The following is a 25,089-nucleotide window of genomic DNA, read 5'->3' on the forward strand; positions in this document are numbered from 1 at the left end:
AACTAATTACTTGCAGCCCACAGATATTATCCTAAATGGTAATTCAACCGTCACAGCAAAATGGGTTTGTCACCCTTAGGCTAATACAGTGCTTGCATATACAAGCAAGGTTTATATTCAGACGGAAGGCAGAGTTGATATTATAGCTGGATAATAATTATTCAAAAATTAATAGGATACTCAGTCCAATTTTGAACTGTGGACAACAAAGATACCAATCAAGACTGCATTAACCTCCTTTGTAGAAGTGAGAACTAATGAGCAGACAGTCATATGCATCATGGGATGGTGTCAGGCAAGTGGCAGAGTTGGTGCAGAAATGAAGAAATGTTTTTCTGAAATGAGTCCCTTATGTTGTATTCTGAACTATGCCTGAAATACTTGGAATAACAGTTTCCACGTGAAAACATTCGGACTGCCTTTAGCGGCTGACCGGGTTAAATGTTTTATACAGCATTGGAGTTCTGTGTTAATTGATGAAACAGAAGTGCTTCGGTTTCAAGAAATACTGTGAGAAAATGCAAGGGATAATTCAAAGACAGTGTTTCTAAAGTTATGCTTACCAGGGACCTCTCAGGCTTTGTGTACCATCTCAAGCTTTTTGCCTTGCACCTTTTAAAAGAAAACATAAATGCATGTGATTTTTCTAAGCCTCTTGCTATGTTTGTTTACTCAGAAAGTAATAAGATTTCTAGGCAATAACTTTCTGTTTGTATTGAAAAACCCCAGAAACAGAGGAATCCTCTGTAAATCTCAATGGTGTTTCCAACGCCGATCTCAATCTTGTTCTGTAAATTCAGTACTTTGTTGACACCCTTACTAAGCTGCTGTTGGCTCTTGTCCAACCATTGCTTAAAAACTTTGGCGGCTGCCAGCCACAGGATTCCTTTCCCTCCTCCTCAGAGTCTTGGGAGCCTTTGAAGTCTTCTTTAACCAGTTGGGCATTCCCCAGTGAGGGAATAATATATTCTCTGCATTTGTCTGGGGATGTTCTTCAATTACTGTAGGTTGGGTTTTTTTTTTTTATTTTTGGGGTTTTTTTTTAATTGGTCATAAAGAAATGAAGGAAGTGAATTTTGTCATACAATTTAGCTTTATTTTTGTTGTTACATGACAAAACTGTAGAAATCCAGGGCAAAGTGAAGCCTCTGTACTTTATAAAACAGAAGAGAATGTCAGTACTGTACTGAAGAAGTTTTCTGCCTCAGAAGGTTGCTGCTAGCTTTTTAGAAGGCTTCTGAAATAATTTGCTAAGAGATGTAGTGCCCTATAGTGGAGCACCTCAGAAGTTTAATGTGTGATACAACATAACTTTTTAGCCTTGGCTGTTTATTGAGATTAGAGCTATTAATTTCCTATTCAAAAAGAGGCACTAGGATCCAGGTTTTCTGTCTTGTAAATGTTTATTAATTTCTGCATGGTTTCCATAGGGGACTAGCAGTTGTAGGAATATTAAATTTGCACAGTTTCCAGGAACACTTCTAGACAGATGAGATAGCATTGCAAATTGTCATGTCCTCAGTAAAGGACGGGCTGCCATGTGAACTTGGTTTATTTATGCTTGCCCTGCATGCAGAGAAGGATTTATGGAGACTGGAACAAGCCACAGCATGTCGAGTTGTGGGCTGCAGAGGTAGTCTGGGGGCATTGGAGCCAAAAGGTGTGGCTGGGAACTGAGGGTCCCTGGGATGCAGGGAGAAATTGCAGATCTTTATATTGTTGCAGTGTGAGGAGTTGTGGGGAGGGAAAAGTTACAGCTGTTGAAAGAAAAGGTTGTTAGAAATGTAATATAAAAATCTGTTGGAAGTACTGTTCATAGATGAGTTTTTTGGGTTTGTTTATATACTTTTCAGAGGGCTCTCAAATGGTAGAGCTGCTAGCATGACCTCGACGCCATTAGTTCTTAATGTATTGGGCTCAATCTTTTATGCTTTCTTATTTCATCACTGACTCCAGTATACTGAATTATGTACTCAAGATTAATACAAAACATAACTGGCTTTAATCTCTTGTGAGAAACAAAATTTGGAAAAAATGACTAGGTGCTTGCCTCACTGTACGTAGGTTCTGTCACTACTTTGAAGACTGACATTGCATCTGCAGCAGCTTCTTTCTGGTAGAGCCTGAATCGTCAGAAATTAACATTCACTTAAACATGAGACTTTACGTGGACATCCTCATGTAAAACATACTTGCTAGCTTGAGCACCGCCACCAAAAGAAAACAAATGAACCAATAATTTCTTTAGGATTTTAAGGCCTGTGTCTTTCTCAAATGTCTTTGCAATTGCAAAGAAATTGCTGTATGGTAGTAACTTTAAGAATTAACATATATGGGAAAGATTCTGTACTGGAAACCTATTTTTTACTTGTATTTGTATGCAAACTGTTCTAAACCCTGGAAAGGGAAAGCATGAGGGTGCTGCACTTGAAGCAAAAAAAGAAGCCATTTAAATGATTTTATGGATTTGAGATTAAAATGCTAACTTTTATGTTGAATGACCTTATTGTTCTTAATTATGCAGATGTAGTCACCTTTTGGGATGTTACACTTGTGAAGTTGTATGTAGTATCTTCAGGTTGTTCCAATCATGTATAGAGTTACGGGTTAAGCACTGAGATTCCTTTCACTCTCCTGTGTAGTTCTGGGTTTTTAGGTAGTTCTCAGAATTTTCAAGTTGGCTGTGAGCCAAGGTTTGATCCAAAACACTGTTTTCTTTGGGTTTGCTCTAGTTTGTAAAGAAAAGAATCCGATTTAAATGCCTTTTATATTTGAAAGGGCTTTTCCTGTTCTTTCACTCTGCTTCCTTCCTTCTTCTCATCTCTGGAGTGATTTTGAGCCCTGTAGTGTTAAGTGTGCTTGTTAAGAGCAGACCTTCACAAAATAATTTGTATTTGTGGGATAAAGTGTCCTAATTTTTTATTTTTTTTAATGCTTTTCTCCTTAGAGCTCACACAAATTGAGGACCCAAGGGAGCAATGGAGAAGGGAGCAGGAACGCATGCTAAAGGAATATTTAATAGTTGCCCAGGAGGCACTCAATGCCAAGAAAGAGATTTACCAAATAAAGCAGCAGCGTTTTGAACTAGCTCAAGAAGAATATCAACAATTGCACAAAATGTGTGAGGATGACAGCCGTTCTTATGCCAGCTGTGAGTTTACTAGACTTTTCTTTTTTTACCCATCTGCCTCTCACAACATGTGGTTTAAGAAATAGTGTGACATGTTTCCATCACCCAGTTGTCCTCTGAATGAAAATCTTGACTACAGAAGTGAGGTGCTCTCTTTTGACTCTGCTATTCGGGGACTTCTGTTTCCTGTTAGGTCTATGAGAACATGCCTTTTTAAGATTAAATGGGGATATATTCCAGCTAGCATCTGTAGTCATCTCAGGGCCAGCCGTAGTGACGCTTCGTGCAAGGCAACAAATATAAGACTGAATGTTGCTGGACCAGCCACCTATTTGCTCTCCTAAATTCATAGCTTATTCCGTCCTTGACATGGGGAAGCCTTCTGTGGATCCATGGTTGGTTTATTGACTTATGAAGAGTTAAGGGCAAGGTGTTATGGTCAAGAGTGCCTCTAACCATGAAGTAGTAAGCGGTGTCTCCTTAGCGCACTTCATTCTTGAATGCCAGCTTCTGATCCTAACGCTGGTGGTGTGGGTTGTAGAGCCTTGATTTCTTGCCCTATTCATTCTTTAGATGTCTCTGGTAGCTTGGAGTAGATGATAACTTTTTTTCTGAAATCTAAAGTTGTTGCGCTGCTCTCATGGCTGTTGGCTGGTGCAATCAGAAAGGGGGTGTCTGCTGAAAAGTCAAAATATCTAGTTCAAAGAAGTGTATCAAATGGATGTATCCACCAGCCCTGTGTGGAGTGGAGTTTCACTGTGCTGGTGGCTTTTCAGTGGCTGCCGTGTGTACAGCCATTGTTTAACTGCAGGATTTGCTGGTAAATGTGAAGTGCTTGATAAGTATGTGAAGCTCTGCTTAGCCCTTTCTGAAAATGTTCAAGAAATCTGACCATGGTGGGGGTGGTAAAGCAGGCATCTGGATAGAAGTGTTTAGCTACTGATCCACTGGCATTTACTAGTCCAAGGTAATTCATATGTATGCCAAAATCCTGAATAAAAGATGTATTGTAGGGCTGAGGTGTTCCAGGTGGTCTTGACCAAGTGTTCTTTTACTGTTGAACTGGGATTATCTCATCTTTTTGTTTAGTTTTAATTATATGTACTCGGTGATTTAGTTTGTGACATAACTGAACAGTTGTGACTAGTCTTATTTCTCCCTGTTATTTTCAAGTTTCTCAAGAATTATTAAGAAAGATTATTTTTTTCTTATTATTAAGAAAGAAATTTAAAAAATACTTTTTAAAGAGTGTTTACCTACTGTTTAAAGACTTGGAATACGGTCATTAATATTTTTTTAGATTATAAAATTTAAATATACATGTATTACAACACATTTCTAGGAGCTTGGGCATTTTGTTTTCGAAAATTTGCAATAGTTCTGTAGTGTGTTTTGCTGAATTACTTCAGGCGTCTATACAGAAACCTCTGTTGAAGATGATAGTATACTAGAAAAATATAACCTGTTTTTCATATTTTTAAAGCTCTTGGAAAAAAACAGTTGCTTGAAACGTCAACAAAATATGACTGAAAATGACAAAATTGGGTTATCTGTAGCATGAATACAAATGCTATGTCAATTGACTTTTATGTTTCTCAATCTTCTGTTAGTTTTTTAGGTATATCTGTGGAATTGATAATAAGATACTATAAAATCATTTAAATAAAACCTTTCACTTGTTTTCAGGTGAAAAAATATTTACATTTTCTACAGATATGTTAATATATTTTATATCGGTTTAGGGTCATATGCATCTGTTCTGAGAAAATGTGATGGGCTGATCAGTCAGTTGATACATTTTAAAAAAAATTTCCCTTTTGGGGTTTAATCATACTGTCAACTCCAAGATTCCCCAAGGCTTCTCCACTTGTTTTTCTTAATTTGATTCCTCCACTCCACTCTGGGATGCTTGCTTCTCTGTCTATTGTATGGAAATCTTAGGATCCTCATTCAAGTGCAATTAGATGACCAAAGCTGGGTGCTTGTATTGCACATATTCCTGCCTCCACCACCACTTGTTTCAGTATGTTGTGTTAAAAGAACGAAGACTTCACAAACTGTTTTTTCCTCTCCCTGCTTGTGGGTGCTGCCATTAACTCAGTGTTGTGTGCTTATGAGTGGGAGGTGGTGTGAGCTCAGTGGTTGTGGGTTGGCAGGGAGGTGCCCATGCAGCAGTTTTGTGACTCAGTTGTGATCAGCACTGTTTAAAAAAAAAAATTTTCCATAGAAAATCCTGGATTTAGAGAATTAGCCCAGGCATGACTACTCATTTTGGTAAGTTCCTGCACACTTGACGTGACCTTGGCATTGCAGTATTCTTTTGAGAGTCAAAGAGCTCAGTGCAATGCAGATACAGGTATGGGGCAACCTTCAGCCCTACAAAAGGATGGTAGGTCTAACAGCACAACCCCGTCCACTCACATACCAGGCATTTTTCAGTGGGCCAGTGCTGCTGTAAATGATTTACTCAATAAATCATGGTTGGTCTTGTCCTCTAGGACCTTTATTTCATCTGTCTAGGCTTTAGCTTGTAATACTGCTGCTTGAAATCATTGCTTGACTCTAGATATGCTTGTGTTAAAAGCTCACTTGCCAGAGGCTGATCTGTATTTGGTTCCCCATGCTGTTGCTTTAGGAAGCAACTTCTTTCTGTAGGTCATTGAATTTTGTTCTGACCATAGTTTTGTTTACTTTAGTCCTTATCATACTGTTAATTCAACATACCTAGGAAGGAATTGCCAATTGTTAATTGCATCAGTAAATGCCACCATCCTGTCATGGAAGGCAGTTGCTTTTAAGTTAGATGCAGTGCTGGTATATACACATTTTGTTGTTGTTCAGGACAAAAAAAAAAAAAAAAAAAAGTCAGACAGGCCAAAGGTAATTCTTTGGTTCTACTTTAGCACAGAGGATTATTTTAAAACCTTGTGACTCGCAACACAAAGAATGAATGCAATGATCTGTTACATAGTGCCACATCTTAACAAATGTATTAAGGAGGGAAAAAAAAAAAGATTTAAAATGCTGTTTTCCATCTGTTTAGCATTCTCTGGATTTTCAACTAATACCAAGTATGATCCATATCAGATTAAAGCAGAAATAGCCAGCCGTCGTGACAGAGTGAGTAATTTTTTTTTCATTTTGTAAAAATATGAATTAGACATGGGGAAGGGAGTGGGACTATGTGTTTTTCTTTTACTTTAGCATTTACACTGGATGTTGCATGCATTTTTAGAAATATATTAAAACTGCTCTACTACTCTGACCTATTGTTCAATGCAAATGAGTATATATTTACTGCATTTCAGTGCTTTGCAAAGTAATGTTTTTTCCATGTTACAAGCATAAAGATTTTTATCATGGATATCAGAGGCGAACTCAGCCTGTCTTTCAGAAATCTCTGTGTGAACTGCCACAAGTAGTGAATACTCTGCAGCCAGATTCTTTCTTGATTAAATGCGGTTCAAACCCACTGCCTTAATATTTCACCATTTCCCCATTTTCAGTGGGGTTCCATGAATGTTATTGAACTCCAGATTTAGCCATTTGGTTGGAAATCTGTTCACAATTCATGTGATATGTTGGCCAAATGTAACTTTTTAGCTGATTTGGCCAGAGCTCCTCTATGAGGGGAGGGGAGTTCAAGCATTCTGACAGTAACAAGCAGTTCTGTAATAGAAATATCCATTTTTATATATATTTTTAAACAAGATTAATGCTTTTGGTACTGTATTTGCTGAAGGAAGAATAGTTAACTTCTCGACTTTCTCCCATGCTGCTCTAGCAAAGAGTTAAATTCTGCACATTGGTTTCAAGCAAAATGATGTAGCTTGAAAATATGGCTATATAGCTATAGTCATAAACAACTGTAAAAAGTAGTTTATAATATTAAGCTCTAGAACTCACTTCTAGATGGCATGTTTCTTTTTATTAATGGATAAAATGTTATTTAGCATGCCAGGCAGTCAGCTTACAAAATAAATAAAAAATACTTGTCTTTGCAGGATAGTTTTCTGTTTTTGTTGTAGTGATGACTTTTCACATGAGTGCCTCTGAAAATAAATCCCGTTCACCACCCTTCAAAGGCATTTATTCTGTCTGTCTGTATATGTTTACTACATGCTGACTAGTGTTTGCTTGTTTTGCATACTGTAAATGTCAGCATATTCTAAACAAGAAAATAAGCTTTATTTATTTAAATAGTATTTAAAGAAAATAAACAAGGTCTTATAGGACTATTTCTCTCTGTTCCTGCATCTTAAAACAAAATGATCTCCTAAGTGCATAAGATAGCCTGTTCAACTGAATGTATGCATAGGCATTGAGTTGTTTCAGGTAATAGAATAAAATATGCACTATAAAGTGTTTGTGTACATGATATTAGTGATGCATTTTTTTCGTTTTACTTTTGGTGAGTGTCGAAAGACTTGGTGAGGGTATAGGAGTGTTTTGGGGGCTGGTGCCATGAGTTTTGAGGAAAGGGCAAGAACACATGGGGAAGAGGACCACACAGGATGGTGGGACTGACAGTCTTGGTTTGCATCCCCAGAACTGCCGTGAAGCCCCTCACTCTTTGAGTAAAGCTGACAGAATTAATCTATGCCTGGATATGTAGGATATTTTAACTATTTTTTTTACAAACTGTTTTTTTAAAAAAACTTTTTTCCTTTCTCTTGTCGCGCTCTCTTCCTATCCCTCCCTACTCTTTTTTAGTAATGTTTTTGTTATTTATTGATGTACATGTGGAAACCAAAAGCACTTGGTATATTTTAGAAAAGGTACCAAATTTGATAGCTTGAGAAGAGAGGGGTTTTTTTCTTCTATCCCTGCCCCTCTTTGGGGTCTCAGTTCAGTCTTAAGCCTCCCTGCCACACATTGAAACACTTCTGTTCCCCCAGTTTGTCTGTAGTCCCTTGCATCCTACTCCCCATGTTGGCCTCAGTTATCTATCAACTTTGGAGGTCAAGAAGCTATTTCTATGCAGATCGTTCTTGCTGCTGGTAGTGCCCTTCTAAGCTCTACCCAACCTCCTCAGGTAACTGTTTTCATAAAACCACAAAAATATGTTTTGGGAGACATCACTGTTTTGTCACTTTTGATCTGTGCTCTAGTTGGATCAGGGTAATTGGTGGGGGAATTGAGAGGGCAGGACAATATGAAAATAACTGGAGAAAATCAGGCTGCCATTTCTGGGAGAGAAGGCTGCTATTGCTAGTGATTTTTTTTTTTGAGCAATAAACAGCATTGAATGTTCATCTTTTTTTAAGTGGACTGAAGAGTTGAAGACAGTTGAGAGGTGTCTGTCTGCTACAAGGGGAGAAGAAAAATCATATGGATTGAAACTTGCTATCTGTTAGCATAAACTATTGCAGGTAGAAACCAGTAAAATAGATGAGGAAATTAATACTTTGAAAGCTGAATATTGTGATTGCTGTTTCATTGGGTCTTAACGATATTTCAGAAAGTCTTCTGTTATCTCAGCGCAAACTTTAAAGAGGTTTTAGATTATCACTCCCAATTTTTTTGAAGTAACTTAAGACTTTGTATTGGAAAACCAATTATTTTTTATTATGAAAGTTTCTGTTGCATATTATTACTTAAAGTTATTTTGTTATATTCAGCTTTCTAGGCTAAAACGAGAATTGGCACAGATGAAGCAGGAGCTGCAATATAAGGAAAAAGGAGTGGAAACTCTGCAAGAGTAAGTTAAGAGTTTGTGGGAGGATCTTTTTTTCTTCTTTACTTTATATGCCTTGGAATGAATTTCCTAGAAGAGCACTGCCAAAAAGAAAGAAGGTTGAAACCTCTTAATCGCTTTTCTTAAGAGTTTCTGCTACGATTGTGATGTGGGGTGAGAATAGTGTGAAATGATGGAAGAAGGGTTGGACAGAATTGGTTGGATTGGTTTATTTCATAGATTCACATGTGAAAACAGTTATATAGGCCCTGTTGTTTCCTTAAGATGTTGTTGAGGTGGGATTAGATTTTTAGAATTTTTTCCAAATATTTTCTGGAGATACCTCCTGCCTGGAGCGCAGCCCGAACAAAGCACCATGCAGTAGAGCAGCTTCCCTGCGAACAGTACCAAGGCTTTCTGGCTGGGCACAGTATTTCTCCTGAGGGGTACGCTGTACGCCACAACACTACCTCTTCCTTTTACCTGATTGTCAGGCCACCTGATTCTGCACAGTATAGCTGATTTGTGTGTGTAAATCTGATGGTCTGTGAGACCTTGGATCTTGTTGCATGTGTGCAGAATGAGTGCACGTAGATGTGACTCCTTGTCTCCTCTCTGTGAGTAAAGATAGCTCTGGGCAATTTGCCACCGCTCCCAAGGCCATTAAGCAGCCTGTGCTCTGTTTCCTTTGCGCTCAGTGGTGGCAAAGGTTGTGAACGGTTGTGGTGACCCTCTCCCTGCCACTCTTCCTGCAGGCCATCAGATGGGAACTGAGTGACTTCCATCTGTGTGCTGCTTAGTCACCTACACAAACAGCATATACATGGAATGCCCAGTGGGATAAGGAGAGAGGTTGCAAGGCCATGGAAGAGGTGGCAAGTAAATACAGGTTGTTGTGACTTCCAGATTTGTTCAACAAGGCCAGGGGCTAAGACCATATGTTGAAGTGCTCTTGGATTTGCGTTGGATATGTGGCCGTGGCATTAGAAATCTTGGCCTTTTTTCCAGCTTGCATGTGAATGAACTGCCTAATGCAGGCGCTTCCTGAAAACATTGGAACTGTTGCATGTCTAATGAATTTTGCAGCGTAAGTACAGTACATGTGGAAATATTTTGAAGCTATGGATTTATTGCTGCATTGGTGTTACAAAGCATGCACACTTTGCTTCAGTAATTCTGGAAAACTTCCAGGGATCCTGGAGCAATTAGGTTACTTATTTTCCAACTTTGATTTTGGTAGGTATTACATTAACAAAATGATTTAAAGGGAGATACTCAGATGCTACTTTTAAAGGAGAGGGAGTAGCCCATGCACTTAATATTGATGGTTTGGTTGCTGAGTTGTGGATTGGTTTTTTTTGTGTGTGGTGGTAGTTTGTTTGGTTTTGTTTTTTTTCAGCTTAAAAGAGTTTTGTTTTATAATGCATTTTAAAAGCTTCAGAAAAGAAAACCTGTTCAACCAAAATTCTTCATTGGCAGATATAATGTAATAATTTTCAGGCATAAATATGTTTTTATTGACTACATGAAGGTAGTTACAGGTAGCTATGGGAATTGTTAATGTATGATATTAACTGAAAATTAGTAAAATAAAGCACTCAGTATACTGAAATAGCAAATATTTTAAGAAATATTTTAAGTGTAGTCAACATCTTAGAATAGTGGCCTACATATATGAGCAGTAACAGAACAAAAGAAATTTTGTCATGGGGTTCTTAATCATACTTTAACTGAGTAAGAATCACCTTGCCTTTTCTACTTTCTTTAATTATTTTCTTTTCCTGGTTATTGGGTTATTTTATGGGTATAGGTTCAATTGTTTTATAAAAGGACTAACCACTTGACTAGGATGATAGAAGTATTTGAAGGCCATTTGAAACTCAAGATTATTTTAATTAATATAATTCAAGATAGTCCAGCAAAGTAGTGCAACTTCCTGAAAAGTAAAGTCTGCGAATGGATTAAGAATACAAATGCTAGTCTTGGATTTTAGCCCAAGAGAAGTCACCCGTACTTCAGGATGGGGGGATAGGAGAGACGTTCAAGAGAGGAATTATTTTAAAGCATATCTGATTAGTCAGTAGTCGCTCTAATAATCTAGTTTAAAAGTTCAAGCATGACAACTCAGTGCTTCAGTGCTGCTCATTGTTGCTGTTGCTACAGTCACTCCATGTCTGGTTGGTGCACTGGGTGGTATTTGCTGTTGCTCGCTGAAGCTGGGGAGAATGTTTCGCCTGTGCGTTATCTGGGATTGCAGTGAATTTCTGACAGTGCTTGTGCCTTGCTGAGCTCTGCTGTCTGCAGTGACGTCTTCACGTGTGAACCAGAGGCTTGTGGGTTTGTTTTTGTTTTGTGTTTTTAAGTAATTTTTTATTTACCTTTCTGATGAGATACATGCTTTTTTTTGAGGATTTTGCTTCTAGTAGGAAGTGAGTCAGTTTGGAGAGTACTCACATTAACAGGTGAAAAGAGAAGTTTCTCTAGCCTCCTTGTGTAGTCAGTAGACAAATCACACTAAAGTCTGACTGTGCTCTAGTTGACCCTGAGTGATCTCTCCTATTCCTTGTATTTGTTGGGAGAGAAAGGTCACTAAAATCAAGTACCAAAGCTGATGTATTTCAGTTTTTGCATATCCACAGAGTAACTGTATTGTCTAAAAAGTAACACGTTACTCCTTCTTTAACACAAAAATGCTGATATGTTTTTTTGTTGTTTTTTTTTTTTTTCTTTTTAAGTTTCTTACATCTCAGACATTCTCCCCTCTCGTTACCTTTTCTAAATTTTTGGTCTGTGTAGTTTTTCTTCTTTCTTGTGCTAGGTCAAATCCAAGTAACTGCCAAACTGAGAATGGCACACATCCTGTTCAGCTTTTTTGAAGTAATTTTCTTTGCTTTATTTCAAGTATAAGCCAAGAACAATATTAGGACCTGTCACACTTTGGGCTTTACATCTGGCTAAATGTTTGCTTTGAAAGTGTGACCAGAATGGCATTATGAGCAGGTATCAGAACCTGCTGCCGTCCAACTGCCTGTGCAACCTCTGCTGGTTACAGCTCTCAGAGATAAACATTATGGTGAGGGTGGTTAAGTTGTTCAGTATTTCCATTGGTTTACATTGCTGTTTGATTCAGATGCCTTTGTTAAACACAAATCTGTTGCATTGACATTTACCACGTACAGTGTCTGCCTTGGACGAAGTTTTGTTTTCTGTCCTTTTTAATTTTAGTAAAATGGCTTAGCCATCTTTGAGGAGAATAAAAAAAGAAAAACATCACAACAAAACAGAAAAACTTTAAACAACTAGAGAAAAGTGGGGTTTTGTGGGGGGAGAGAGGATTGAGGGTTTTTTTTAATGCTTCTACAACTCCAGTATAGTCAAAATTTCAAACTTCATAACGCTGCAGTTCAGCTTTTTTGTTAGAGCTGTATTTTCTACAGTTTCATCCAAATTTGGCAATGTTGTAATAAGCCCTTGGACATCACCGTCTGCCGTTACCCACTGGAGACTTTCTAGAGCTCCCTGTTGAAAGCCTGCAAAGATCTCACCCAGCATGATGCTGTTCCTCAGCCTCCACAGGTGCCTTTGCCCTAAGGTGTGGCTGATCCTGTCGCAGTCCAGAGTTACAGGGTTAAAGATGAGCCTTTCCTGGAACAAACTCCTTCCTCTGACCTGGTGGCAGGGACTGAGAACTAGGAACAGTTCTTCCTCCCCTGTGTTTTCAGTGACCCTTCTGCTGGAAAGCAGGAATTTTTGAGGAAGGAGGCGCTTAGCAACAAAGGAAACGAAAACTTGGCCAGTTGACTGCAAGAGCAGAGTAAATGCTGTGAGAAGTTGGGAGAGACAGGGAATTAGGACTGACTAAATAATTTGTAGCTACAGACTAGAGGATATGAGACCTGACAAAAGCTTTAAAGTTGGATTTTAATTCAACTACAGACCTGTGCTTTGGTGAGGATGGGGGGACTTGTATTTGAAAGCACATGGCGGAAAACAGGAACACATAAACTGCCATATAGGACTGAAACCACTGCAAGTGCATTTTATAGTCTGTGTATCCTAGAAACATCTTCCTCAGAAAATGTGTATTTTATTCATGGTTCTGTGTATCAGTTGGATGTTCATACAAAGGTCTCACCTGTATTTGTATCGTGCCGCTTTCCATTAATAAAATGGAAGATTCTTGTTAACTTTATGAAAGGAGGAAAAAAACGCTAACAGACAGGGCGTAACAAGTAATTTTATAAGGTGCTTAAGTCAATTTGGGTTGACAGAAATACTGATTTAAGCTCAGATATTTCTGGCAGTAGAAACTTTTCTGATTATTTCCTTAAACAAATACCAGTTGGTAAGTTGGGCTCCAAAATTACCATGAGTATGTGGGTAAGTGGACAAAAATCTGGTTGAAATTAAAACATTTTCTTTTCCTGAAATGCCACCTTGGACCTGGCAAACAGTATAATGAGCAGCTGTGTAGCAGGCATTTTTGGATCTAATATTTGGGTGGAATCTATGTTCTTAACATTAAGGTAACCTTCAGATAAAACTACATGTTATCTTTTTTGTGTAACTTGTAGTGATTTGGATTAGGTTTTTTACCATGGTTTTACCTAATCCTTTCAGGATTTTAACTAAAAATTAGTGAAGACTCAAGTAAACATCCAAAAAAGAAAAGAAAATCAACCAACCAAACCCCCCATCTTTAATCCACATGACATTTAAGTCCTTATTTATTCTTGAACAAAAAATCACAAAGGCTTATACATTTTCTTATGCAACATGGGAAAATTACGTTTAAGTAGAAAGCTTAATGTTTGGACTCATTTATGTTGCCTCCAAAAGTAGGAGCTGTCAGAAAAAAACCAAACAAACCAAAATCATAGAAAACCAACCTGCATTTTTTTCCTAAATATTGTGAACTGCACAATAAAACCACAGGGCTTTCATTCAAGCATTTTGATTTTTTTTTTTATTTTAATATTTTAATTTCAAAGCAACTAATCTGCTGCAAGTGGAATTTCGCTGATTTTGTTTAACTGACAGAACATGCTGAATGGGTGTTGACACTCTTAGCTTAATATAACACCTACCTTGAAACCTTTAGTTATTATTTTAAGTAAGAATTTGAGTATTCTTGTCATATATCTATAGTTATAGTATAGCCAGTCCTACTACATCTTGTTATAAGTTGATGTCCTGTGTAATGAGCAATGGATGTTTTATTTTTAATTCTCTTAACCAGAGACACCCTTTCCTGGAGATGTTCATTCTTAGCGTTGGCTTAGGGACCATTACCATACCACCTTTTTTCTATGTACACACTTCCTATGCTAGATTAACAGGAAAACTGAGGTTTTAATATTTTAACAGGAATTTAACACAATTTTCACTAATTGCTGTGGGTAGTCTGTTAAGATCCCGTAGTCATTTGTTGTAAATCCAGATGGTTCTTTTAGTAAGTTCTGCAGAGTCTCTAGTCTGGTTCTTTTATCTAAAAATCAAAGCAAATTATCAAGATGATAGACTGAACTAAGTTTCTGTGTCCTGATCTGTTGGCCTTTACTATTGTGAACTGTTGGAAAAGAAGTTGAAAACTCAGACAGTGGATGTCCCTCTTAAGGTGAGAGATTTTTATGTCAAATGGAAACAGTAGTACTTCAACCTGATGTAGTGAGTAGTGCTCTTGCTCCTTGTTGAGTTTGCATTTATAATCTTCTGGGATGGTCTGGTGTGATGTTCTTCAGTGTGGGACAATGACGTCTTCTAGAAAAGATGCTCAAAGATGCCCATAATGGCAGGAAACCACTGGTAGTAAAATTTTACAAATTAAAAATTTCTTCCCAAGAAAATGAAATGCCTTTGTTAGAAACCTCTAAATCAAGGTCAGATAGAAGTTCTGGAAGAGATGTTGCAATGTGTGCATGGAAAATGTGACAGCTAGACTGCCAATATCTTTATCTTTTGAGTTATTACCACGTAGGCTAGTTTTAAGTTGACTCTACTTTTGTTGTTTGAAATAGCCTGTAAGACATTGCCTGTAAGTAAGCAGTGTGTTAGGACATTAAAACCAGGAAATTTGTTGGTTCTGCAGAACCTGGACAGATAATTGCATTGCTTTGTCTTTAGAATGTACTTGTCATTGAGTACTGTGTTAATTCCAATTAGACTATCATTCTATTCCCAGAAGTGTTACATGAATAAACAAGAGGTCTTAAAACGTCTATGCACTTTCTAATTAGGTAATAAAATTACTGAATTTGTCTTAATCTTTTCAACAGGATTGATCGTAAGATGTCAAGTGCTCATACAAACTATAGACTGGATGAAGCACAAGCTATAATGAGTGAGCTTCGAACCATAAAGAAGGCTATATGCACAGGTGAAAAAGAAAGGCAGGACCTTATGCAGGTAAAAAATATGCTGCTGAACAAATAGCTGCTATTTTCCTCTATTTTCTCTTTTGTGATTATATTGGGGTTACTCAGTTTAAGTAAGGAAATAGGGTAGCCTAAACTGATTTTTCTATTTGATAATTGCCAATAGCAGGCAGCTCAAAAGAGGTAAGTAGTCATCGTCTATACTGTGAACACAAAACTTTATATGCATTTCATTTTATATGCATTTCATCTTAGATAATTGTCATGGTTTAACCCCCGCTGGCAACTAAGCACCAACTAAGCAGGGGAAGAGGTTTGGAAGAGTAAAAGTGAGAAAACCACTCCCCATGGGCAGACAGGTGTTCAGCCACCTCCAGGAAAGCTGGGCTCCATCACATGTGATGGTTACTTGGGAAGACAAATGCCATAATGTTGAATGTCCTCCCACTTCCTCCTTCCTCCAGCCTATATACTCAGCATGACATCACATGGTGTGGGAAATATCCCTTTAGCTAATTCGGGTCAGCTGTCCTGGCTGTGTCCCCTCCCAATTCCCCGTGCCCCTCCTGCCCTCTCGCTGGCAGGGCCTAAGGAACTGAAAAGTCCTTGACTTAGTGTAAACATCACTCAGCAACAACGAAAGCCATCAGTATGCTATAACATTGTTCTCACACCAAATTCAAAACACAGCACTGCACCAGCTGCTAAGAAGAAAATTAACTCAATTCCAGCTGGAACCAGGACAATAATGTACTATCCTTACATTTAGATCAATGTCTTTATTAAATATAGCTTTCCATTGCTGCTGACTATAGAGACTGCTATGAAGTAATTATGCTGCATTAAAAAAAAATCAAAATAAGTTTTATTTATTTGTTTTTCATTTTGTATTATAATGAAGTAGGACTGAGAATTCATGTGCTAAAATGTTTATCAGTTTGTCTACCATGTTTTTCCTTTTATAAGCATTTCACAGAACTGGATCTCTGTGTCACTGTGCCATAGTTTGGCAGTTCTCCTTTTCTTGTCCCAAACTCTCCTCTTAAGTACCCATATCAAGACACATTAGTTGTGAATGTTCTCTACAAAATTCTCAAAGAATATGAGCAAATACAATGTATACAGAAACCATCATGCAAGCTTTATTTTATGAATCTGAGCACGAGGATTGAAGGGACATAGGTGCCTGAGTAGTGATCTAACTTTTGAATGGATTCTGTACCCTGCTCTTACCTCTTAGTTGCTGTGTCAGTGTTATTAATGTGATAGAAGCTTGATCAAAGGGCTGCAAGCCTCTGCCACCACAGGGACTACAGTACAGAGTTGCCAAAATATGCTGCAGATACAGAGGGATGACAAGGACAATTTTCTTTACTCAGTCTTTGAACTGCTATATGAAAAAAGGCATCTGTTACCTACATTTTTGGGACCGTATTAAATTAATGTTGTCATTCAAACACTTTCTTTCCATTTGCTCTCCAGTAGTGTTTCACTGGGGTTTGGTTTTGGGGGTTTTTATGTTAAATGATAGGGGCAGCTTATAATCTACATATAATGAATTTCCATGGTTATACAATTATTCGGTCTCTGATGCGTTACCCAAAAGTCAGCTGACGGACCACAAATCCTTGTTCAAGTAGAGAGAACTTGAAGTTCTATGTCTATAAGTCACTATGAAGTTTCTGCCTTGGCAACTTTTAACATGTTTGATATTATGTGTTGGCCAAGTTTTGAAGTGATTCTCAGTCTTCCACATGCCTGGCTAGTAAGGAATGATTAGACAGTTCTTCATGGATGCAGTGATGCACGTTTTAGGAAACTAACTGATAATTTAAAGATTTGTGTGTGAGATCTTGGAGCAGCTTAACTACTGGCCTTGTTTTGACTCCCCCACTAGATTTCTTTCCCCCCCGCCCCCTTTTCCTTATATATTCTGTTCTCAGTGGTACTAGATCCAGCTGTAATCATTGAGGTGCCTTGAAAATCATATCTGTTAAACCAACTCTAGGTGCACTTGCAGTTTCTTTAAATGCAGTGTTGAGGGAGTTAGAAGTCTAGGATCAAGCTTGGCATCAAGGATTGGGCAGTGCTGGCTGGCAGCAGCAGAATATAGAGGTTGCACAAGACTGAAGGAAAAATGGAAAGTGTTGCCATCCTTCCTCATGGGTGTATGTGACATACAGGAAATACCAGTCTAGGAGGTATCATTTTTCTAATTAATGACAGTGTGTTATGATAGCATCCAGTAATAGACATATAGTCCAGGAGAATCTAGGAAAGAGTTGTTCCACACAAGCCTAGAATGCAAAACAGTTCTGCATGTGTTGTTGCAATTGATATAAGGGATTAAATGCCATAGTTTACAAGATCTACAGCTGTAAAAATTGTATATTTCTGCCAACTTACTGTGCTCTGCAAAAGTATCCAGCTTTCTGCCTGATGTTTTTTTTTTTTTAATTCTGAGGAAAAAAATATTAAATACTTCTGTTGTCACCAAACTTTTCTGTGCTTTGCCTTTTTATAATTAGTTGAAGATTAGTGTTACGGATTTATTTAGCTTTGCCAAACAAGCGCAAGTCTATTTTAAGTATCTTCCTAATGAGTTCAGAATTTGATTTTTAATTTATTATCAATTTTGAAATTGTTTTGTCCTTGAAAATGCTACATTTTAAAGCTATTGTTGGTAAAGCAAGCTTTCTTATGAAAAACTTTTTGTTTTGAAAGCTGTTTATAGAGGAGTTTGAAGTATGATGTAAACAGGTGGGGATTTATTTCAGAGAAAGGAAATAGACAATTTCTTACTATTTCTTAATTTAAATCTGGCCACTGTAGGTAACAGAACTAAACATAGCAGAAGTGACTAAGTCTTGTGTAGGTGCCTGGAAAATTGTAGCTGCCATAGAAATATGATAATTGGATTGAATTGTGTGGGAGAGAAGACTGACAAGGGAAGAAGAGGGTGGTCAGATTTACACTGGGTGCTGTGGTTACAAATAAAGCCAAATATACAGTGTCACTGCTCAAAAAAAGTGAGCAATCTTTTATATAAGATTGAGTAATCAAGGTGCGTGGTCGGGTTCCTGAAAGCAGTGTGTGTGCCCTCCCACCTGCCCAATCCCTTTCATAGTTTTTTTTCTGTTCCAGTATGTGTATATGATTTTAAAATATTGTCCATTATCCTTAGGAAGCATTGGAGTTTGGTTTTTGTGGTTTTTTCTTTCTTTTTTCTATTACTTTCCTTTTGTTACCCATTTAATAGGCTAAGTAGGCTAGATGTGAACTGCACTGGAACTGTATGTGGCAGAGATCTCCCAAATCAGATAGCATCAGACAGTGATGAAATAACTGTGCTCATTTCTCTCTTTTTGGGTAGGTCTGGGATGGTGTGCCTAGAACTTCACATCCATTTGATAGGCTGGTCTGGCAGTTTCTGTGGGATTACCATAAACAATTCCTAAACCCCAGATGAAAGATGGATTCTTCCGTATAGCTGGGGAGGATATTAGTCCTAGAAGTTCATGTAAATTGTTTCTATCTAAAAGTATGCTAACTCACGTTGTGATCTTCCATGTTAGGATTGCGGGAGGCTGTGCTTTCACTTAACCAACTAGAAGGACTCAAAACATATATGCTTACCCTAGAGCATAGTTACATCTGCACATAGATGTAATTTAAGGTGATGCTACTTGGTGGTTGCCACCTGCTAAATGCTATGTAATTTTTAAGTAGTATCCAGGGTTCGGCAACTGTGCCTGGATGGGAAACCTGTCCAGCAGCCAAGCAGCCCTTCCTTACCCGCCAAGGAGATGCTGGAGGGTGTCAGGAGTACATAAAGTAGCTGAAATATGGGCAAAAGTTTAGATTTAATTTCTGGCATCAAGATGTTTGGTGTTAACATATGCTTCTAACATATAATGTGTTAGCCAAAGGTGCCAGATGGGACGTAGCTTATTTGGGAGAAACGTCAGGCTTTCTGAATCCTCAGTTTTTGTTCATGTTACTGGCTCTACTTACTGGGAAGAGGACATGTTAGACGTTTGATGTTTGTGTAGCTATGATTGGAAATTATTGTTTCTGTGGGTTTTTTTAAACCCATTAGGGATCCATCTTGATCCTCCATACAGCAGGAAACTGACAGGACTGGGTGATTTCTATTGAGTTTTTAAAAAGAGAGTTAGTCAGGAACCTGCAATTTTCAGTTATCATAAAGTGGAAGTCACTGGTTTTCTTTTTGCCATGGTGTGGAGCAGTTAATTTTGCAGCAGGTCTTGGAGGGTGAGGGGATGCTAGCTAAGGGCTTCTTGGTAATGTAACTTGAAATTGAATTTTCCTGTCTCAGGACTGAGAAGAAACTATTTGTCCTTCATACTAAGATGGCACAGTTCAATTGGGAGGTGGCAGTAGAACTGGCTTTTTTTTGGGACCCAAGGCAAACTGAGCTTCTGGAGGCAGGTATCGGTAGCCTTGTCCCACTGCCAGCATGCTGGGCATTGCACTGTCCTCTGCCCCTGCCAGTGCTGAGCACCAAATCCCAGCTCCACTTGCATCTTGTAGTACCACCAGATGGAGACTGAAGTAGCACATGCTTGCTAAGTAGCACGTGGTGTGTACCTACATCTCTGCCTGCTTTTCCCTAATTGGGAGAGAGCTGGGGTTGTTCAGCCTGGAGGAGAGAAGGCTCTGGGGTGACTTTCTAGCAGCCTTCCAGTGCCTAAAGGGGGGCCTACAGGAAAGCTGGAAACAGACTTTTTACCAGGACATGCAGTGATAGGACAAGGCGTAATGGCTTTAAGCTGAAAGAGGGTAGATTTAGATTAGATTTAAGGAAGAGATTCTTTACTATGAGTGTGGTGAGGCACTGGAACAGGCTGCCCAGAGAAGCTGTGGATGCCCCATCCCTGGAAGCGTTCAAGGCCAGGTCAGATGGGGGTTAGAGCAACCTGGTCTAGTGGCAGGTGTCCCTGCCCATGGCAGAGGGGTTGGAACTAGATGATCTTTAAAGGTCCCTTCCAACCCAAACCATTCTATGATTCCAGGAAGACAGAGTGTGTGTGGTTGGTGGGGCGGCAGGGAGGAGGACAGGGCTCCCATTCTTGTGGCTAGGGAGCCCACTCATTTTTCGTTCGTCCTGCACCAGGCTGGGTATTTTCCCTTTCTTTCATCCCTAGTGGAGGCAGGCCTGAGGGAGGACTAGTATATAATGAGAACAAAGGGATGGGCTGTGTATGATGGAAATGGAGGCCACCAGAAAAAGCTGCTTTTTTTGGCTAGTTTCAGGCCTGCTGTAATTTGTGGATGTTTCCTAGGCTCTGAAACCAGACGCTTTTTTCTTCAAGATGGTCTTGCTGTTCCTGTGAGCAGCAACCAGTTGCTGTTACACAGGTTTGTCCTCTTGATGAATTTGTTGTAAGAAAAGACAGCATTGATGTGTTACTCTTTTTAAACTGTACTTTGAAGACTGAGAGATCTCCTGGTGATTGGATATGAGCAATAATGGGGGCTTGTTGCTAATAAGCAGCTGTCAGAGCCACTGAGATACCTGAGGGCCAGCCTTTTCCCAATACAGTGCTCCAGACTTGTCCCTGATTCTGTAGTTTAGGCACTGGAGTAAGTGGTTTTGAGTTTTTATGTGTATTTTTAGAACCAAGTGGTTTGATTATGTTATGATTTATAAAATGATATAGCTTTTCAAATTTCTGATAAATCTTTTTCATGCAATTCGATGTGAATTTGAAGTCTTTTAACTTTTGATGAAGGGACAGAATTTAATTTCTTAATGTCTTTTTTTTAAACATTCTTTCAACGCATAGTACTTAGGACCTCTGTCATAAATGACTCTGCACAGTGATTTTGTTATTGATACTACATTATCTTTAATTTTTGAAAAAGAATACACAATCAGAAAATAAGTGATATTAACAATTTTATCTTTGTAAAAAGGAATTATACGAACCTTCCAACCACACTTATATTGTCAAAGAAGTTATGGTTCCTATTTTGTGTGATTGTCTCTTACTCCCCTTTCCCCTTAAAGACTAGATGTCTCTGCTTTACCTTCACAGTTTGTGTCATTGTCTAGATATGTTGCAGATATCCCTTACTTAACCCAAAGTGTAAAATACCTTTTAACTCTGTGAACTTTGGGTAAGAGACCACAAGGGTGAAATCAACTGTCATAAAAATACAATCAATACAAGGTGGATGTGATAGCAGTAGTGGCTAAGGAATGTAAGCTGTGCAGAAGATGGCAAAAGTGGAGATGAATCTCATTTGTCTTCCCTATCAGTTAGCTTGAAAGTTGACAGCTGCTAGATTGAGAGAACTGTAAGCTATATAAAAGCTAAAACATGCACAGATCTAAAACAAGTAATTTTAAAATCTGTTTACTGTTAGATGCATCTTTTAAAAGGAGAGGTTTATTTCAAAGCAAAGCTTCTGCATGTTGATAACACTGCAATGAATTTCACTTTCTGTAAGTAGGTCTTTTTTAAGCTACCTGTCATATTTCTAAAACAGAATGTTTTTCTTTGTTTTCTATTAATAAAAGGATTATAAAAAGCAGTTTTTCTAATTTTTTTTTTCTTTTAAATCCCTGCTCCTATAGAGCCTGGCCAAGTTAACAGATGGATTCAGGAATAGCTGTTGTATTACAGATTCCCTGCAGGATCTCCAGCACAATTCTAGTTCACTCAGTGACTCCTGTTTACCTCAACAACACTGTGATGCTTGTTCTCAGACTGACATCACTGGAGAGGTATGTGTTACTATGTGAGACATTTGCTGTAGAAAATAAGCTGCTTTTTTACTGTGGTGATACATCGTTATTTCTTGTTTTAATTTAAGAGGTGTTGGCTGTAGCAGAACAAAAAATCCAAAGCAATATTGGTGGTGAGGGAGTTGCATTTTCTATTGCTCCCAGAGCATCCGAGCAGTGTTTTGTGGTTCTGCTTTTTGAGTGTGGCACAGGGGCTTAGCAACATGCTTGCAGGTCAGTGACAGGTAAAATCAGTTCCCAGACTCAGCCAGCATGGCAGAGCACTTCTTGTGTCCTCACTTTGGTGACCACAGGTTCATCTCGTAAGTAACAGCTCTTACTGAGGTGTCCACGGACCTCTTCTCTTCATGTCACCAGCTCTGACTTACTGATACTTGTAATGATGCAGGAAGGAAGGAAATGCTTTAACCAGCTTGAAGTTGCAGTAGAGACCTGATTGTGCAACAACATGAGATTTTAGTATTCTGGTAGTGATGGGTGTGTATATTTATTTATTTTAAATCTTGGTTTTATCATGCTTTTCATTGTTATTCATATACATCAAAGGTGTAGTGTAGACTTCTGCTGCTTTTCTCTGAGACAAGAGAACTATTTGCTGGTCTCCAAGTATTTTTCTTAAAAAATAACAAAATTTCTGATCTAGTCTGCCATACCTTTATGCTCAAATATGCCTTTAAATATGGTATTTGAGAAGAATGTACTAGCATTCCTTGGAAATAGTTTTGTGTGAATGAAATTGTGTATTCCAAATAATAAAAATTTGGCTTGCACTAACACTATGGCAGCCTAGCTGTTCTTCAGCAACAAAACATTTGTTTCTGTGGATGAGATTGACAATAAAGCCAGAAGACAACCTGTTTGTAGTTGGTTGGTACTGTAGTTTGGATGTTATTCTACTCTTGGTTGGAAATTTTATTCAACTGTGTAACTTCTCAGTTGTAGGCTTTTATCATCCCATTTCTTGTCTATTGTCTTCTTTCACTGCTGACTAGCTGCCAGGTTGCATATCTCCAGATGGCCTCTACAGAAGAGAAAATCCATGTTTTTAAGAAGATATACTCCTAAAGCATCTAACAAAACTTAGCTAACACTAGGCTGTCTTTCAGTGTGTTAGGTAGATGGTGCCTTTGGGATGTCATTTTTCAGACTGGTGGTGGATGTGATTATTCAATTCCAAAACAAATTACCAAAAGGAACATAGCAGCATTTTTCTATTCACAATACACATTGAATGCCATCCAAGACAAGCTAAGTACAGTCTGAAAATTGTGTTTATCAGATATAGGTCGTTGGGGGGTGGTGGTGGAAATTACATAATTATATAAATTGTTTTCCTGAATTATTAGTAGTGGAATGTGAGTAAAAAAGAGCTGGAGTTTTTACATGTGTGATGATGAAGAGAGCAAAAGCAGCAGTTAGATGACAAAGCCAGAGGTGCAGCAATGTGCTTAGATAGGGACTTGAGTTTTAACTATTAGATTGTACATATACATCCTTAGAGGAAAACTGCTGATGCTGTTGGGTGGAGAGAAGTTGCTGTAGAAACTGGTCTGTAGACAGTAGGAGTTGTAGTGTAACTGTTCTTTCTTTCTAGGACTGGTTCAAGGATCAGGTGATGCTTTTGTGATAGCGTTTAAAACACACTAATGATCTAAGTGCTGGGTAACATATTGCAGTACAGTAAATGTAACCTGAATTACTTCTAATTAAACTATCCATAAAATAGCTGCATCAAGTGGTAAAATATTTCAATTACAATACTCTCTGTGTTTTAGGCTTGGATGAAATGGAAAAGCTGTGACCATTCATCTATGATCCTGTTTGCTAACCCTTTATTTCCAAGATCATAATTTATTGGAAGGGCTTGCTTCTGTGTTTTTGGCAATAAACCAGTTTTGTATTTCTAAAGCTTAAAATTAATCTTTATTATTACTGCAAGCACTGAAAGTTTTTAGTGAGTCCAGTAAGTGAGGCAGTTATGCCTTTTATTATGAGAGTGTTTCTAAATTCTCATTTCTCTCTCTCTTTTTCTTTTTCTCTTTGTTCTTCAACTCTGCAAAAGTTTGGGTTTGATGACAAAACAAGACTTGTAGACAAAGTAAGACTGAACTGGCAATATGAAGAGGCCAAGAAAAGGTAATTAAAGACAAATTTGTTGGTTTTTATTTTTACTCTTGTGATTATAGTTTTCAAAGTAGAACTGGAACCAGCCTCCTAGCTGAAATGTCTTTAGGAAGACTAATTTGCCTACTGTTGAGTAGTTCACAGCTAATAAAAGCTTAGGTAAACTTAAGACTTTATCATAAAATTATTATATTTGTTTGCAGAGATAAAGTCAAATGTCAGCCCCATTCTACACTTGTATAAACAAAAAATTGCAGTAGTTTTTATGAACTGTTTTATGGTTTTTTTTTGTGTTGGGTTTTTTTCCACCTTCTTCTCAAACCTCAGTATAAACTCTTTAAATTTACACTTATCAGCCTACTCCCTCGGTATATTCGGAGCTTTGCATACCTGTGTTCTAAGTTTAACGCACTGAAGTCGTGTTCTCAGTATGAAGAAAGAATGCAAAACTTCCTGTGAGATAAATGAAAAATGTTCAGAGCTGAACAAAAGGATACATAAAAATAAATGCTGATATTGAAAAAGATGTGTTAAATAAAAAGAATAATTACTTGGAATAGGTTAATTCTTCACTAGTATTCAATGTAATTGCTTATTATAAGCATTTCTTTTGTGGGTGGAGGTCAGTCTTGTATTGTTTTTTCATGGCTTCATAAACCTAATTCTTATTTAGTACTAAAAACATCTACTAGTATAGTTTAGTAAGTCCTTATTTAACCTCATTGTTTTTTAATTATTTGCTGCATATTCTGGACAGTAGTGTCTGGATGATGACTTGAACACGGGAATTTTGTGCACTTATGATTATTTTAATTAGTACTGATAGAATAGTCCTTTATTAAAATAGTCTGACACTTAAAAGATTCTGTTTAGTTAGCTTTGAAAACCTTAACGTTAGTTTTAAAATTTTTTTTTAAGTTAAGATTTTTCTTTTCAACTTTGTCTATTTTTTGCTAGGTTTTTTTACATCACTCAGAACAAGTTTAGTACTTTTGCCTTTTTTTTTTCT

General features: G+C 37.9%; 1 protein-coding gene across 6 annotated transcripts in view; it reads left to right on the forward strand.

Moving 5' to 3' along the window:
* Positions 1-25,089, forward strand: part of WWC3 (WWC family member 3) — a 103,756-nt gene that overhangs the window by 40,061 nt on the left and 38,606 nt on the right. For all 6 annotated transcript variants that reach the window (XM_055802242.1, XM_055802244.1, XM_055802245.1 and 3 more), the window contains exons 3-8: positions 2,948-3,151; positions 6,174-6,250; positions 8,752-8,831; positions 15,083-15,212; positions 21,786-21,935; positions 24,019-24,092. In XM_055802242.1, the coding sequence (XP_055658217.1) occupies positions 2,948-3,151; positions 6,174-6,250; positions 8,752-8,831; positions 15,083-15,212; positions 21,786-21,935; positions 24,019-24,092 (715 nt within the window). The remainder of the gene's footprint in view (positions 1-2,947; positions 3,152-6,173; positions 6,251-8,751; positions 8,832-15,082; positions 15,213-21,785; positions 21,936-24,018; positions 24,093-25,089) is intronic.

The sequence above is a fragment of the Falco peregrinus genome, chromosome 4 (assembly GCF_023634155.1).
Source record: "Falco peregrinus isolate bFalPer1 chromosome 4, bFalPer1.pri, whole genome shotgun sequence".
In the NCBI taxonomy this organism is placed as follows: Eukaryota; Metazoa; Chordata; class Aves; order Falconiformes; family Falconidae; genus Falco; species Falco peregrinus.